The sequence below is a fragment of the Bubalus kerabau genome, chromosome 14 (genome assembly GCF_029407905.1).
Source record: "Bubalus kerabau isolate K-KA32 ecotype Philippines breed swamp buffalo chromosome 14, PCC_UOA_SB_1v2, whole genome shotgun sequence".
Taxonomy (NCBI): domain Eukaryota; kingdom Metazoa; phylum Chordata; class Mammalia; order Artiodactyla; family Bovidae; genus Bubalus; species Bubalus kerabau.
The window spans coordinates 12,932,088-12,949,390 of NC_073637.1; the positions used below are offsets into that span (position 1 = coordinate 12,932,088).

Sequence of the window (17,303 nt, forward strand, 5' to 3'; positions counted from 1 at the left end):
CTTTGGAACTGTATCTTCCTAGTTAGTAAAATGATAATGGAGACAGTATCTCTAACGTTTGACTTCATGTCACACAGTACATGTCTTATCTATACTGTCTGCCAAATGCTGTATTCATGTGAACAGTTAAAACGCAGACTTCCAAGGTGGTGGAGCTGTGTTCAAAACTCGTAACTTTGGATGAGTCTCGTGTGTCTGCATTTATGAAATGGAATATTTGAAATACCTACCCCTCTACTGTGGCCCTGGGGGTTGTGCTAGCTGGTGCTGAACTGTCCGTGTGTGCCAGGAGTGCTGCCCTTCAGTCTCGTTATAAACATCATGATGTTTGTGCTGCTACCGCCGCCAAGTCGCTTCAGTTGTGTCCGACTCTGTGCGACCCCAGAGACGGCAGCCCACCAGGCTCCCCCGTCCCTGGAATTCTCCAGGCAAGACCACTGGAGTGGGGTGCCATTGCAGGTTTGTATTGTAGCCTGTTTCAGGTGTCGTGTCCACGAACGTGTATGGTTCTCCACTTACCCCAGAGTTGTCCCCAGCACCAGTTCTGACTACTTTCCTCAGTCCAGGAGGGTATTATTGGTCAAAGATGCCCAATTTTAATGATCTTTAGAGATCCTATAACTTATTAATAGTAACTTAGAGTTGGACTATGAAGAAAGCTGAGCGCCGAAGAATTCATGCTTTTGAACTGTGGTGTTGGAGAAGACTCTTGAGAGTCCCTTGGACTGCAAGGAGATCCAACCAGTCCATTCTAAAGGAGATCAGTCCTGGGTGTTCTTTGGAAGGAATGATGCTAAAGCTGAAACTCCAATACTTTGGCCACCTGATGTGAAGAGTTGACTCACTGGAAAAAACCCTGATGCTGAGAGGGATTGAGGGCAGGAGGAGAAGGGGATGACAGAGGATGAGATGGCTGGATGGCATCACTGACTCAATGGACGTGAGTCTGAGTGAACTCCGGGAGTTGGTGATGGACAGGGAGGCCTGGCGTGCTGCGATTCATGGGGTCGCAAAGAGTCGGACACGACTGAGTGACTGAACTGAACTGAACTGTGGTGCTGTGTGCTGTTGCTAAATCGCTTCAGTCGTGTCCAACTCTGCGACGCTATGGACTGCAGCCAGCCAGGCTCCTCTGTCCATGGAATTCTCCAGGCAGGATTACTTGAGTGGGTTGCCATTTCCTCCCCCAGGGCATCTTCTAGACGCAAGGATTGAACCCACATCTCTCAGGTCTCCTGCACGGCAGGCAGGCTCTTTACCACTAGCATCATCTGGGAAGCCAGAACTTACTGTGTGTGTGTGTACTTAGTCGCTCAGTCGTGTCCAACTCTTGGGACACCATAGACTGTAACCTGCCAGGATCTTCTGTCCATGGGATTCTCCCAGCAAGAATACTGAAACTAACTGTGAGGTAGTGCCATTTCTCTAACTGGGCAGGTGATTAACTGCCTATTTGAAACCAAAACTAGCAGCGTAATTATTTTAAACAACGCTCTGGTCTAGTGGTAATTCCAGCAGTGCTCACAGCACATTCTGGTGTCAGAAATTTTAGTACCTGTTCACAGCCCACCTAGACAGTGTCCTGGGACGGAAGATGGGTACCGAGTGGGGCTTTCTTGGAGGAAAGCAGCAGTTTTCTCGGTGTAAGAAGAGGGTGTATGGGGAGAAGAGGCAGCCAGAGGGGAGAGCACAGCTGTAGAGGTCACCGGAAGACTGGCTTTCGGTCTGCTCATCAGCAGGCTCAGAGCGAAGGAGTGACTGGATCTGATGTATTTGATAAGGTTCACTCCAACTGCTGTGCCAGGAGCAGAATGAGGTGAGCAGGGACAGAGGCAGGGAGGCCGGGTGAGCCATTGCGGTAACCGAGGCAGAAATGATGGCGGGTCATTGAGTGGACGCGGTGAACGGGACCAGAGACCCCACATCCACAGACTGGATGTGGATGTGTGAGAGGAGTCCAGGGCCGTCCTGGCCTGGGGCCTGAGCACCTGGGAGGAAGGGGCTGGGGGCAGGTGCCGGGAGCGTGCCCTGCAGAGTGAGGGGTGGTTTCTAGGTCCTGGAAGCACCGGTTCCTTGCTCCAGGCAGGGCTTCTGCCCCGAGCACCTGGCATTCGTTGGTCTGGTTGTGGGGGGGCGGGGTGGGGGGGCTCCTCCAGGGAGCATTTGGCCGTGAGAGGCTGGGAGGAGGGGTAGGGCTGTGGAGGGTGGACCGCAGGATGGTCTGTGTAGGGGAGCGTCTCCACTCTGCAGGTTTGATCCCTTGCTGCCCCTCTCTTGCTTTACGACTTCCCTGGGCCCCACCTTCCCCATCTGTAAAAGTCAATCTCCGTGGTCCCACCTCAGACCTGGAGTAGCTGTTGAGGCAGCACTGGCTTCTGGGGTCCTAAGAGGACAGAGCTGCTCCCGGGGTCAAAGGCGGCAGAGGCGCCTGTGCCCAGACCCCCGGGGCTGCTGGGCAGCTCACCTGTCCTAGCTCTGTGGCCGGCCCCAAGCTAACAGCTCCTGGAGCCCCAGACTTAGCTGCTGAAAGGAGAGTTCAGACAAGAATCATCCTGTCAGGGCCGGTGGGTGGGCTCACCAGTGGTCCTCCAAAGGGAGGAAACCACCGTATGTAAGCTTGCTATTCAAGGGGCGCAAACATGAAAAGACATGTTCAGAGAGGTGAAGAGACTTGCCTGAGGTCACACAGCTACTGACAGGGCCAATTTTCAGTCAGAATCTACGGGCCTCAGAGCCCTTGTTCAACATATTATTTTTCTCCAACTTTGATGACAGAATCCTCACTTTCTACAATAGAACCAGTTTGATTTAATTAGTACAGTGTTGGTTCATTTATGACTACCTTTCATTTGAGACAAAAGCTGCTTTTCAAGAAAGTTTAATTTAAAGACATATAATTATGGAAGAATAGTATGTGCTCACCAGACCATAAGAGAGAAGGCTTTTGTTGCCACTGGACATCCATTCCCTCCCCTGCAAAAGGGAAGACTTGCTGGAAGAGAGGACTGGCCAGTTTGTGTGATGAAGTTCAGAGAGGGAAAGAAAGGATTTTCATGAAGATCATGTATATGGACTCATTTAATGTCCTTTAAGACACACATGGGAGAAAGCAATGGCACCCCACTCCAGTACTCTTGCCTGGAGAATCCCAGGGACGGGGGAGCCCGGTGGGCTGCCGTCTATGGGGTCGCACAGAGTCGGACACGACTGAAGCGACTTAGCAGCAGCAGCAAGACCCACGTGAGTTAAACATTAATCCCTTTAAAATTACTTGTGGCTCATTAACTTATTAAAATGTGGGCCTCTCTGACCCCACGGAGCAACAGTGCAAAACAAGATATTTGATGGGCTGGACAATTCTGGCAACGCAGAGTGGAAAGAGTGTGTGTTCTTGTTTTCCCCACAAGGGGGAGCCCCTGTCCACACTCCCCAGACAGAACTGAGGACGCTCCAATGTGGTGAAAGCGTGACATGGGTGCACTGGTTCCAGAGCAGGGCCTCCTAGAGATTGGCATGAGGTCTGTGAAGATCCTCTTGCCTGAAACCTCACTTCTCAGGTTACAGAGACTGTTGAATGGCACGCAATATACTACATTTTAAGTAAGTGTATAAAACTAAGTTACTGCAAGATAACTTATATGAATGATGGGAAAAATACCGAAAGGAATGATATCAGAATGTCAATATTGGTTATTTCTGAGAAGTGGAATAGATTAAAATGTTCTTCATTCCTTTCTGAAACTTTTTTTTTACAGTGACCACTGTTTTGATTGTCAAACAAGTTTCATCGGTAGAAGAGAATATATAAAGTGCTCCTGCTGAGTGATCGCTCTGCCTCTGAGTGCTTACTCGTTTCCGTCTGGGTAGGCTCTGCTAGGAAGAGCATGGAGCTGGGAGTGGGGAGACCTGGTCCTGGCCTCAGGCTCTTCTTCTGCTCCCCGTGAATGGCCTGACACACACATGTGCACACCCACACTGCCCACTGCGCACACAAACACTCACAGCCCTTAGCCTGCACCCCGGTCTGTAGTGAAGTCCCTGAACAGTGCCGCTGGGTGACAACGGAGCAGTTTGACCCACCACTCTCATTTTACAGGTGGGGAAACTGAGGCTGAAGGAGAGTGGTAGGGTGCTGACATGAAGGGGAGGCTGGCCAAGTTCTCTGTTAACCTGGAGAGAGGTTGTGCAACTTCTTCCTCAACAACGATCCCTTCTTAACAACATGGCATAGTAATAGCCGACACAACATGGCATAGTAATAGCCGACACCCAGGCACTACGCTGAACACTTTATTTACAACTTTTAAAATTTTCACTACAATCCTATGAGCTAGGAATTCTGATCACCCCATTTTATGGGGGGTGGTGATTTTACAGGAGAAAGAAGCACAAAGAGGGCAGGATATGCCCAGAGCTATCCAACTGTTGGTGATGGGGAGGGTGTTCTGGTACCAGCCTCTACAGGCCCTCCTGGAAGAATCCTGATCCAAGGTAGGACTCTAGCCTAACTGGGGCCCCCGCTGCCCCAGACCTGGATGGGCGACTGAGGTCTGGGGGCCGGTCCTGAGAAGGAGAGAGGAGTGTGAGCTGAGCTGGGCAGAGCCCCACCGTCACCTGGGGCCACCTGCGTGGAGGCTCTGGGCCAGCCGCTCCCTGGAGTCAAGGCGATGGGGCCCCTTGGGGCACCCTCCTCAGGCACCAGCCTGGAGGGCTGTGGGGCTGGGCTCGGCCAGCAGCTGCAGCCCCGCGAGGGATGCGTAGAGCGCAGACAGCTGCGGCACCACCTCAGGGTCCCTGGTGACTGGGTGGCCAGGGCCCCGCAGCTTCAGCCCACAGCTCTCCACCAGGCTCCGGGTGAGGGCCGCGTCCTCCCGCTGCAGCCAGGAGAGGACTTCCGGGGTCAGCGAGAAGCCTGTTTCCTCCATCTGGTTGTAGTTCAGCTCTAAGATGCTCGCCACCTGCCAGGAATCACCCAGGGTAAATACACAGGCCTCCCAAGGCTGGAAGCAGTGGGACCCGCCCTGAGGGTGGGAGCCTGGGGCCTCTGATCATTGACCCCCACGCCCCACCCCATCCCTGCCACCACACCTGAGCCTGGGGCCTTGCTCCCTGCAGAAGTGGGGCTCCAAGGACCATGCCCCCCATACGCGCCCTTCCCTGCACTGCCAGGGGCCTTGGTTTCCAGCACTCCCAGTGCTCCCAGCCCCTGCATACACTGTTCTGCCTGGAAACCCACCCCATCTCTTCATCCATTAATCCCTGAATTGCATGGAGGGGCCCCCTTTTGGAAACACCCCTGGCCCCCCACAGCTGCCAACATAAGCTACACAGGATCCAGTGCATCTCCCATTCTGGGCACTGTCTGCGATCACCTGTTGGAGTCTCCACTTGACCAGCCTGTGTTCTCAGGCTCAAGCAGAGGGCCAGGCACAAGGCAGGAACCCAGCCTAACCTCTGAATGCGCCTGCGTGTGGCTGCCTTGGTGGTCGGGGTCCACAGGGGTCGGAGCCCAGTGCACCCCCCATGCCCCTGCCCCAGGCTCTCACCAGCTCCAGCTGCTGGGGCAGGGCCCCTCTCTCCAGGCACCGGGCCAGCAGGCAGTGTTGGGTGGCACTCAGTGCTGCGGGGAGGTGGGGGTGAGGGCCACCATAGGCCTGCAGCTCCCAGGCCTCTCCTTGGGGACCTGGCAGCCCCAGGGAGGACGGGCTGGGATACTGGAGCCCTGAGGTGGGGACATGCCCCAGCCAGGATCTCTGGGGCCATCTTTCCCCAGAAGGTCCTAGAAGGCGGGAACTGTGCCTGCCCTGAAAGTGCTGCGTGCCCTTCAGTAAGACCACTCCATGGCCCTCAGTTTTCCTAAATCACAATCTGTCAAAAGTGTGTGGGGGGCTTCACCGACCAAGAGCGTTCGTGTGTAGTAGCTCACCTCTGGGACTGGTGGCTTTGCGAGGTGGTTACTTACTGGGAGATGGCGAGACCGGCCTGGGCTCCCCCTGCTGAGCCAGCATGAGAACCCGGCCCTTCCTCCAGCCCCCGCCCACGGCGTCCTCTTACTGACCAGCACTCTGAGAATGCAGAGGATGGCCCTTCTTCTCGAGGGCGACAGGCCACCCGAAGGGCCCCAGAGGGTGCTTAGGATGAGGCCCCCGGGGCCACCCAGGCGTCCCGGCACCCCGGTGTCCAAGGCCTGCTCCAGCTGCAGGGGGGCGGTGAGGAAGAGCAAGGAGAGGCAACTGTGGGTCCCCATCTGTCCTCCGTCCATGCACCCTGCCGCCCAAGCTCCTGTCCCCACGCCCTGGGGCCCCAGCCCCTCACGGTGCCAGGGAGGCTGGGACGAGCCTGGGTTCAGCGTCAGCAGCACTGGACCGCGGTCCCTCCTTGGGGTTCAGGAAGAGCCTCGCACAGCAGCTGGGGCCAGCTGGCGCCCAGTCAGCGGGGTCCTGAGAGGTCGTGTGCCACCAAGACCCAGAGCATCTCCCGTTCCTGCTGCTCATCCCCGCCGCCCCCTCCCTGCCCTGACCACCGGGCCCCTCACCTTGTCTTTGAGCTCCTGCAGGGCCCAGGGGCTCTGGAGCAGCTCCCGGAGGGCGCCCAGCAGGGAGAGCCGTGGCTCCGGGGGCAGCCTGGCCAGGGCCTCCAGCTGAGCCCCCGCCTGCCTCCTCAGATCCTGGAGGCCAGGCTCCTCGCCAGGGGCCCTGGCTGTGGGTGGAGGTGTTAGCACCGCTGTGTCCTGTGCCCAGAATCCTGCCCGGTGCCAGCCCCGCCCTGATCAGTCCCGGATGTGCTCACCCCTCCTGCCTTCCCTGGTACACAGTAGGCACTCAGCATGTTCTGAACACCTACTGCATGCCAGGCGCTGCACACCCACGGGACTTATCCTCACCTTCCGCCTTCCGCCACCTCCCTCTCCTCCTCCTCAGTCGCTCACCCTGCCCAGGGCTGATGCTTCAGCTCAAGGAGAGGCCACTTCTCTGCCCTGCTCTGTTTGTTCCTCGGACCCCCAGACTGAGCCCCCCTTCACCCCATCGCCCCTCCGGGATGGCTAAGTCAGGGCTTCTCAGGGTCTCAGCACCCCTGCAGAGGCGGGTGCGTGGGTGGATCTGGCAGGGTGGCCAGAGGGCCCTGCCTTCCTACCCCTGTTTTATTAACCATATAGGCTGCCTCTGAAGAGCCTTCCAGGTACCCAGTGCTGCCCAGACATCACCACTGATCTTCCCGACCTGGGAAGAAAGCCCCACCCTCCCCTTGTGCGGTGGGGAGACCACGGCTGGAGCCGGCCCATGAGCCCCGTGCTCACCATCCTGCCCACAGCCTGGTCCTGGGGTTTTGAGCGCATCTCCATCCCCCCGGGGAGAGGACACAGGGCTCTCCCTGCCCCCCAGTGATGGGGCGACTGCGTGGGGCAGGAGGGGGCCCGACAACGGGGTCAGGGCCTTCTCTGGAGAGGCGGTGATTTCTGGCTGGGTTCCTGAGCTCCCGGCAGGGGTCACTCACCTCCACTGGCATTTCTACAGAGCTTCCCTTCAGGCAGGTACAGAACAGCGGCGTGGAAGCGGGGATAGAGAAAAGAGAAAAGTCCCTGGACCACCGATGAGCAGGCCCACCCCAGTCCATGTGATTCTCTTGTCTCTCCCTTCTTCAGGTCCAATGCCCCGGCCCCATCCCCACCCCTCGGGGCAAGCTGGGCACAGGCGGGGTGTTGAGGCCTCCCTGAGATCTGGCCTGGAAGCCCGCTACGAAAGGCACTTGAGTGCTCAGGCCCATGAGGAAACAGCCTCCCTCTCCCTCTTCCTGCCCCTTACTCAGCAGCTGCCCCTCCTCCACCAGCTCCTCCGGCCTCCACGTGCCCCAGCGATCCTCCTCCATCACCAGCTGCAGCACCCTATAGGCCAAGACAGTGCCCTGGGATGCCCGCTGCCTCCTCCTCGGGCATGGTGCTCTGACCCTGCAGCTGGGAGGGGGCGGGGAGATTCTAGGACCTGCAGGAAGGGGTCTCAGGACTAAACAGGAGCAGGGCATGGCAGGCACAGGGGGAGGGGCTGCAGGAGGCCAACCTGATGACCAGGGGCTGTTGAGGTTGGAGGAGAGAAAAGTGCAAAGGCAGGGGTCACTCGGGCACAGCAGGAAGGCACTCTGCAAAATATGTTGCACATGAGACATTTCCAAAAACCCCAAAGCTTTCTGGGGTCAAAGCAATCCATGGTAGCATGGCAAAAGCGCTCAAAGTTCCCACTGCAAAGAAACGAGTTTTATTTTGCCTCACTAAGTGTTGTCCAGAGTTTGGAGGGTTCACTTCCGGAAGGGCTGAGCTGGAAGCCTGGGGCGTGGCAGTTTGAGAACCTCCATAGGTTGTCCTCTGTCAGTGGGCAGCTGACGAAGGGGCTCTCCGGAAGCTGGGACTCCCGAGGTGGGACCAGTGGCGCCACCGTCAGCACTGGATCCCACTGGAGAAGTGCTACCGAGAAGCAAGGGAACTATCCTGAGAAACGGATGAGACAAGAGTATGGAGACCGTTCTGTACAACGTCCGAACTCCCGGACCGTATTCAATATGGTGGCCTGGAAACTGACCTCCAGGTGACCAGCCCTCACCTGCACTTATGGGGATGGTGAGAGGTGGGGCCCGGAGGTGATGCTGTGAGTGCAACTCGGGGCCCTGCCTCCCCCATCACAGTGGGGACCAGAGGCAGCCATGGACGCTGCATGGCAGAAGAACAGAGCTGGTGAGGAGCAGGTCTGGGTCTTGAAGGCATGTCGAAGGAACCCTGCCAGTCCCTGCCCTTGGCACATCCAGGGCACTCTTCTCACATCGCTGCAGAGTCTCACCCTGATTCCAGCCCAGGTTCATGGACCAGAGAAGTCAAGCTCATAGGGCCAAGTGACTTGCCCAGGGCCACACAGCCAGCCAGGGACAGAGCTGGGGTTCGCACTCAGACACACCCAATTTCAAAGTTGATGAGAAACCTCCCTGCACTACAATACTGCTCCCCAGCAGCAGGTAAGACTCACCTGGGAGAGTAGGAACACCAGCGACTGGGTCCTAGTCCACACCAGTGAAAATTCTGTGTGTGTGTGTGAACTGGTATTTTTAAAAAGTCAAAGACCAACAAGACACCTCTCCAGGTGGTTCTAAAATGCAGAGTTGACACAAAGGCCCAGGGACTCCACACTCCTGGGTGAGATGGGGTGGTTTGCCAGGAGTGAGGGGTGGGCTCCTTGGTGGCTTTCAGCACCTGGCACACCACGTTTGCGCCCCCAGGGCACCCCCTGCACCTGGACGTGGCCCAGCTGGAGGAGAGACAGCCTCCCGGCTCCCTCTGCTCGGCTCTGAAACGTGGCGTCCCGCGTGGCCTCCATGGCCTCGGTCACCACATACAGGCTCTCCTTCTCCTTCCGGCTCTGCAGCTCCTGGAGGAACGAGGGTCTTGGAGTCCTCAGTTTCCTGCCAGGGGTGCAGGTGGGGGCAAGAGAAGAGACAGAGCTTGGGGGGTGCTCTCTAGGGCTCCCCTGTACTGGGGCCTTCCGCCATGGGCAGCCTGGACTCTATGCTGATATGGGCGGGGCGTGGGGGGCGTTACAGCAGGGGCCTGGCCTGTAGTCAGGACTAAAATTCAAGGTCAGGTGGGGGTGGTTGGAAACATCCACCACCTGAGACATCTGTCTTCTGCAAGACTTAAAATGACCAGCCCAGAGGTTACTACCACTGGGCTCTTTCCAGCTGAATTGAGCAAAAGGCATATATTCTATGGTTCATGTAGTGTTTAAAAGTTTTGAGATAATATTAAAATTGGTGGTAGTGGTGATGTAGTCATTCAGTTGTGTCTAACTCTTGCGACCCCCTGGACTGTAGCCTGCCAGGCTCCTCTGTCCATGGAATTTCCCAGGCAAGAAATACTGGAGTGGATTGCTATTTCCTTCTCCAGAGGATCTTCCTGACCCACAGGGGTTAAACCACCGTCTCCCATGCTGTGGGCAGATTCTTTACTGACTGAGTCACCAAAACCCCAGTTTTAGCTTTTTTCAAAAAAAAAAAAAACCAAAAAAGCAATGTCACGGAGCTCACCTTCCCGCGGGGCAATAAGCAGGCGCAGCTATCAGCTTCAGCAGGCCTGTGTCCCCCAGTTTGCCAGAGTCCCCACTGTGCCCTGTTGCCCCACCCTTGGTAGCTACTGCACTTCTGTTTCTTTTTCTGGCCTTAAAAACACCCAGGGGTTTGAAACCTCTGACTTAACGTGAGTCCCTCTCACTGCCCACTCTCTCTTCCCTGCGGGGGCCCTGCCCCTGGGTTTTCTACTAATAGTGGACTCCCCCATCCCAAGCTACTCCTCAGAAGGCTTCTTGCCAGGCCCTTGAGTGGCCGGGACCCTGGGGCTTTCCCCTCCTGCCCCCCGGCCCCAGGGACCTGGGCCCATGGAGAGCAGAGCCCAGCCCGCCTGGCTGATGTACCCACCTCTCCCCCACCAGAGTCTCCTAGGTGTGGGGGGGCACCCTGAGCATCCACACGGCCAGCACAGAGCTGCGGCTCACCGTGCCGCTGCCCATCGCCTTCCCATGCTTCCCAGTGCCAGGCTCATGCCTGCCGTCACAGCTCCCGCCACCGTCTCCTGGAAGCGGATGGGTTCACTGAGGCTCAGCACTAGACCTCTGCCTCAGGCCCCAGTTTGGCCTCCACCTCTTACCGGCTTGGTGTGACCCCAGGGCAAGAAGCCCTCGAGTCCCGGAGCCTCAGTTTCCCCATTTCTAAAAGGGGCAGAAGAATGACAGGGTTTTCCCTCCAAGAGTGGTGGTCAGCATTTACCAAAGAAATTCCCTACAGGGTCCCTGCTGCCCAGCAAGCACTTGGTGCACGTCAGCCATTATGGTGATTAAAGTGATGATGATGATTACTCATCAGAGAGCCGGGACAGGAGGGAGGAAAAGGTGCGCTCTTTCCACCACGGCAGGCACATGCTGCCTGGGGGTGCCCCTGGCATGGGCCTCGATGGAGGGGGCATCAGCTTTCTCCCCCTGGGTGCTAAAGTCAGCATGTAGGTAGAAAACATAGGTGGTCAAAACCCCCTGGAATCATCCTTGCAATCACACCCCCCACTTGCCTGCATGGGACCCCGAGAAACTCCAGGACCAAGGATGCCTCAGTCTGAACAGCTGTTCCCTTGGGAATGTTACTCTGTGCCTTGTTAAGTAGAAGTATATACATATTTTCATAACATATTTATGTGTGCTGTGCTTAGTAGAGCCAGACATCCTGGAATGTGAAGTCAAGTGGGCCTTAGAAAGCATCACTATGAACAAAGCTAGTGGAGGTGATAGAATTCCAGTTGAGCTATTCCAAATCCTGAAAGATGATGCTGTGAAAGTGCTGCACTCAATATGCCAGCAAATTTGGAAAACTCAGCAGTGGCCACAGGACTGGAAAAGGTCAGTTTTCATTCCAATCCCAAAGAAAGGCAATGCCAAAGAATGCTCAAACTACTCCACAATTGCACTCATCTCACATGCTAGTAAAGTAATGCTCAAAATTCTCCAAGCCAGGCTTCAGCAATACATGAACCGTGAACTTCCTGATGTTCAAGCTGGTTTTAGAAAAGGCAGAGGAACCAGAGATCAAATTGCCAACATCCACTGGATCATGGAAAAAGCAAGAGGGTTCCAGAAAAACATCTATTTCTGCTTTATTGACTATGCCAAAGCCTTTAACTGTGTGGATCACCACAAATTGTGGAAAATTCTGAAAGAGATGGGAATACCAGACCACCTGATCTGCCTCTTGAGAAATTTGTATGCAGGTCAGGAAGCAACAGTTAGAACTGGACATGGAACAACAGACTGGTTCCAAATAGGAAAAGGAGTACGTCAAGGTTGTATATTGTCACCCTGCTTATTTAACTTATATGCAGAGTACATCATGAGAAACGCTGGACTGGAAGAAACACAAGCTGGAATCAAGATTGAAGGGAGAAATATCAATAACCTCAGATATGCAGATGACACCACCCTTATGGCAGAAAGTGAAGAGGAACTCAAAAGCCTCTTGATGAAAAGTGAAAGTGGAGAGTGAAAAAGTTGGCTTAAAGCTCAACATTCAGAAAACTAAGATCATGGCATCCGGTCCCATTGGAATAGATGGGGAAACAGTGGAAACAGTGTCAGACTTTATTTTTTTGGGCTCCAAAATCACTGCAGATGGTGACTGCAGCCATGAAATTAAAAGACGCTTACTCCTTGGAAGGAAAGTTATGACCAACCTAGATAGCATATTCAAAAGCAGAGACATTACTTTGCCAACAAAGGTCCGTCTAGTCAAGGCTATGGTTTTTCCTGTGGTCATGTATGGATGTGAGAGTTGGACTGTGAAGAAGGCTGAGTGCCGAAGAATTGATGCTTTTGAACTGTGGTGTTGGAGAAGACTCTTGAGAGTCCCTTGGACTGCAAGGAGATCCAACTAGTCTGTCCTAAAGGAAATCAGTCCTGAATATTCATTGGAAGGACTGATGCTGAAGCTGAAACTCCAGTACTTTGGCCACCTCATGCAAAGAGTTGACTCATTGGAAAAAACCCTGATGCTGGGAGGGATTGGGGGCAGGAGGAGAAGGGGACGACAGAGGATGAGATGGCTGGATGGCATCACTGACTCGATGGACAAGTCTGAGTGAACTCCGGTAGTTGGTGATGGACAGGGAGGCCTGGCGTGCTGCGATTTATGGGATTGCAAAGAGTCGGACACGACTGAGTGACTGAAGTGAACTGAAACATATCAAAGCTGAGTATAAATCTAATGTAAAAGAACAAATGTGACTACTGAAACTGTCATAGGTCAGTGTGAAGACTTAATTGACTTAGTAGAACAACCATTCTACCTTTTGAGAAGACACAATAGAATAACAAAGTGTTTAATGGAGGTTGGTTTATGAAGAAACGGGGTTTTTTTTTTGGTTTCTTTTTAAAGAGAGAGAGAGAGAGAGAGAGGCTCTCTGAAGAAAAGGGGTCCGTGGAGGGAGAGCGGCGCAGGGAGAGGGCAGCGGGGTGCTGGGGGCGACCTCTCTGGAGGAGGCCGCTGGAGGAACTCTCGCGCTCAACCCCGTTGTCCCCCAGGACCTGGGTCCCGGTCCCCCCAGTCCCTACCTGAGGCTCTGAGTGACGGGGTGACTGTCCTGAACCTCAGGCTGCGCCCCACACAGGAGCCCTCTCGGATACCCGCCCGGACCACCGGGGTTTCCAGCCCGGCTCATAGCCCCCAGGGGGGCGTGAAGTCTCCCACCCCTCCCTCTGACCCCTGACCCTAACCCATGGGGGTGAGTCTCCGGCTTTCAATAAGGGTGCGTGGATGTACACTAATATTAATATGCATGCTGTTTTTCTTTCATGTGATTTAAAGAATCAAATTGTTCCCAGGTTTGTAATTTTTTTTAAACCTCAGATGCCCCCTTCTCCACCAGCCCCCCACCCACCCCCCAGCTCCTCCCCAGAGACATCACTTTGAACTCTTTGTGTTGTTGTTTTCTCTCTTTTTAAGGACTGTATTGAGTTCACTGTAATTCACACACACTTCAGTGTCCAATTCAGTGGCTGTGAGCACTTTCCCAGGATCAGTGTCCAGTTCAGTGGCTGTGAGCACTTTCACAGGATCAGTGTCCAGTTCAGTGGCTGTGAGCACTTTCACAGGATCAGTGTCCAGTTCAGTGGCTGTGAGCACTTTCCCAGGATCAGTGTCCAGTTCAGTGGCTGTGAGCACTTTCACAGGATCAGTGTCCAGTTCAGAGGCTGTGAGCACTTTCACAGGATCAGTGTCCAGTTCAGTGGCTGTGAGCACTTTCACAGGATCAGTGTCCAGTTCAGTGGCTGTGAGCACTTTCACAGGATCAGTGTCCAGTTCAGTGGCTGTGAGCACTTTCACAGGATCAGTGTCCAGTTCAGTGGCTGTGAGCACTTTCACAGGATCAGTGTCCAGTTCAGTGGCTGTGAGCACTTTCCCAGGATCAGTGTCCAGTTCAGAGGCTGTGAGCACTTTCACAGGATCAGTGTCCAGTTCAGAGGCTGTGAGCACTTTCACAGGATCAGTGTCCAGTTCAGTGGCTGTGAGCACTTTCACAGGATCAGTGTCCAGTTCAGAGGCTGTGAGCACTTTCACAGGATCAGTGTCCAGTTCAGAGGCTGTGAGCACTTTCACAGGATCAGTGTCCAGTTCAGTGGCTGTGAGCACTTTCACAGGATCAGTGTCCAGTTCAGAGGCTGTGAGCACTTTCACAGGATTGGGGAGCCGCCACTGAGTCGACCTTACAACATTCTTATCACCGCCCCCCAAGAGCCCCATCCCAACCACTAATGTGCTTTATGGATTTGCCTAGTCTAGGTATTTCAAGTAAATGAGATAATACAAGATGTGGTCTTTTGAATCTGTCCTTACTTAAACAATAAGCTTGCTCAGTTGTAGGCATTAAACGCGGACTTCCACCAGGGAAAAACAATTTAGGGCCCCCTCCCCCTATACCCGCACGAGTCCCACCCCTCCTCTTGAGTTATAATTCTCTTTGTTTTTCACTGTTACTGTGACTCTGTAAACTCTACTCAGCTATTAATAAACTGTAATTATTTTTTATTTCCAGGAGGATTTCAATAGTTTCTTGTCCTTTTTCCCTTTTCTTTCTATTTTCTATGTACTTATATCTAATTAAATCCAAACTCCACCAAATGCTTACATCTCCTCCTCTTATGCCCAGGTTTCAGGTATTTTATCAGTTTCATACTCCTGGAGAAATCTCTCCCAAGGCTTCGTATCACTTAGATGTACAACATCCTCTTACAACGTTCTGGAAAAGGGAACATGGGCAGTTATTAAAAAAAACAACTTTGGTCGAAAATATCCTTATTCTACCTTCATGATATAGACTACTAAATTGGAAATAATTTTCCACCAAATTTAGGAAGCCCTTGCTCCATTGCCTCTAGTCTGCAGTGGTTGTATTTTAACGGCATTCTCGTGTCTGATCTTTTGTAAATAACCTGTTTTTTCCCTCTGGATTTTCACTTCGTCCCACAGGTTCTGAAATGTCCCTGAAATGTTGTGGTATGAGCTCCTTTTCATGTATCAATATTTGTGCTAGGCAGTCAATGGGCTCTTTAAATCTTGAAATTTGTGTCCTAATTATGGGGTATTTTCTTGAATTGTTTTCTTGATGTTTCCTTGTGTGTGTGTTCTCTTTTGGGAGAAGGGGCCTGTTTTATCCAAATGTTCGCCTTCCTAAACTGCCCTTCTAAATTTTTTTTCTCATTTTTATCCTGTGGCTTTTGGCTCTACTTTTTGGGAAATTTCTTCAACTGTATCCTCTAATCTTGAATTTCATTTCTGTGATAATAGTTTTAATGTTTAAGAGCTCTGTTTTCTCAATGTTCCTTTTAAAATTTTGTTGTTTAGTTGCTAAGTCGTGTCCAACTGTTTTGCCATGCTGCTGTTGGTAGCCTGCCAGGCTCCTCTGTCCATGGGATTTCCCAGGCAAGAAAACTGCCATGGGTTGCCATTTTCTTCTCCAGGGCATCTTCCTGTCCGAGGGGTCAAACCCAGGTTTCCTGCATTAGCAGGTGAATACTTGACTGACTGAGCCCTCAAAACCCAAGTTTTAGCTTTTCTCAAAAAAAAAAAAAAAAAATCACAAAAAACAAAAGCGGTGCCGTGGAGCCCACATTCCCGCTTGGCAATAACTAGGCACAGCTGTGATACAGCTGTCAGGTCCAGGCAGGCCTGCATCCGTCTTTCCTTCTCCAGGGAATCTTTCCAACCTGGGAACTGAACTCGTGTCTCCTGCATTGGCAGGTGGATTCTTTACCATTGAGCCACCAGATGCTTTTTGTTAGTTTTGGCCTCATCTGTTTCTCAGATATCTGATGATGCTTGTCGGCTCCCATTTTGGGGGAGGGGCGTCAAAAATCAGACTGGAAACTGAGCAGTGGGTGGAGCTTAGTGACTGAGCTTCACTGGCAGGCAGGCAGCAGAGTGCTCAGCTTGGTTGCGGGTTAGAATCAGCTGGGGAGATCTTGAACCGCCTGATACCTGCGCTCGCTGCAAAACAACTAAATCAGACTTGTGGGGGTGGGACCCGGCATTAGTAATTTTTAAAGCACCCCCGTTGATTTCTGTGTGTACCCAACGCTGAGGATCTCTGCTGTGCCTTTCTCTGTGGAAACCGAACATCTGCATCAGTAGGACTTTCTCTTGTGCCAGGTCCCCAGGAAGAATCCTCTAGTCTCCTTCCTGGCAGAAAGGAGTCAACTGGGAAAGACCGTGCTCATAACTCCCAGGTGGGAGAGAAGGGGAGGCGAAGGTTGACCTGGAACGTCCCATGAAAAAGAGGCTCTCTCTGGCAACTTGTGTGCCCCTCTAGTGACATGAGAGACTTCCAGATGTGTCCTTCTGTTGTCTTTTTGCTGGGTGGAAAGAGAAAAGAGAGCAATAGGCACCCAGAGTTAATTATCATGACATAAACAAACAAAAAACCCAAGAACTTTTCAATACCGGGGAAAACAGCAGGAGTCAAACAAGATCTTCTGGGGAACAGGGGGAGGCTGAGGTGCCTTGCACCGCTTTACGGGCTCTGAGCCCAAGGCCACAGGTTTATTTATTTATCTTTGTGCTGGGTCTTCGCGGCTGCGCTGGCGCCTCTCCAGTTGTGCTCAGGCTTCTCATTGCAGTGGCGTCTCTTGTGCCGCACGGACTCTAGGGCCCGCGGGCTTCAGTAATTGTGGACCTTAGAGCACAGGCTCAGTGGTTGTGGCGCTCTGGCTTAGTTGCCCCACAACATGTGGGATCTTCCTGCACCAGGGATCAAACCCATGCCTGCTGCATTGTCAGGTGGATTCCTTACCACTGAGCCACCAGGGAAGTCCCGGAGTTTTACAAAATAAATCTTTCGTTCTCATCTGCTTGGTTGAGACCTTGTAGGAAGGGGAGATGGGATCGGGGAGGAGAAGACGAGGCATCGCTTCTGGGAAGAGGGGCTGACCCTGAACACAAGGAAGTGTTTGGGGGGAAGCAAAGCCATATTAATGAGAAGAATAACCACACCGGTAGCCAGCTCGCCTCTTCTTCCCCAGACAAGCCGGGTGAACTCTCTAAAGGAAGCTAAGCGTCCTGAACCCCTTCCCACCACACACTGACCCCTCTGAAGACTCTGGGTGTTCTGTGTGGAGAGACAAGCAAATGCCTCTCCTGGGTGCGGGAACCCAAGCTCCGGGCATTTAGCAAATCCATACAAGACAGGACAGAGTCCAGGCCAACTGTGCAGGACTTCTCAGAGCCCAGGTAAGTCCTTT

The 17,303-nt window shown here is 53.3% G+C and overlaps 1 protein-coding gene and 1 long non-coding RNA gene across 2 annotated transcripts; both read right to left on the minus strand.

The window, feature by feature from the left end:
• Positions 1-4,283: 4,283 nt before the first annotated feature.
• LOC129627184 (gasdermin-C4-like) lies at positions 4,284-7,750 on the minus strand. Its single transcript, XM_055546827.1, has 2 exons — positions 7,495-7,750; positions 4,284-4,958 (listed from the first exon to the last, which is right to left on the minus strand). Exons 1-2 carry the CDS (start codon positions 7,612-7,614, stop codon positions 4,692-4,694), a joined length of 387 nt encoding a protein of 128 aa, XP_055402802.1. The 5' UTR covers positions 7,615-7,750; the 3' UTR covers positions 4,284-4,691.
• Positions 7,751-15,398: 7,648 nt separating this feature from the next.
• On the minus strand, positions 15,399-16,644 carry LOC129626592 (uncharacterized). The gene is made up of 2 exons (XR_008702055.1): positions 16,507-16,644; positions 15,399-16,418 (listed from the first exon to the last, which is right to left on the minus strand). It is a non-coding gene; the product is annotated as an uncharacterized LOC129626592 (long non-coding RNA).
• Positions 16,645-17,303: the final 659 nt, after the last annotated feature.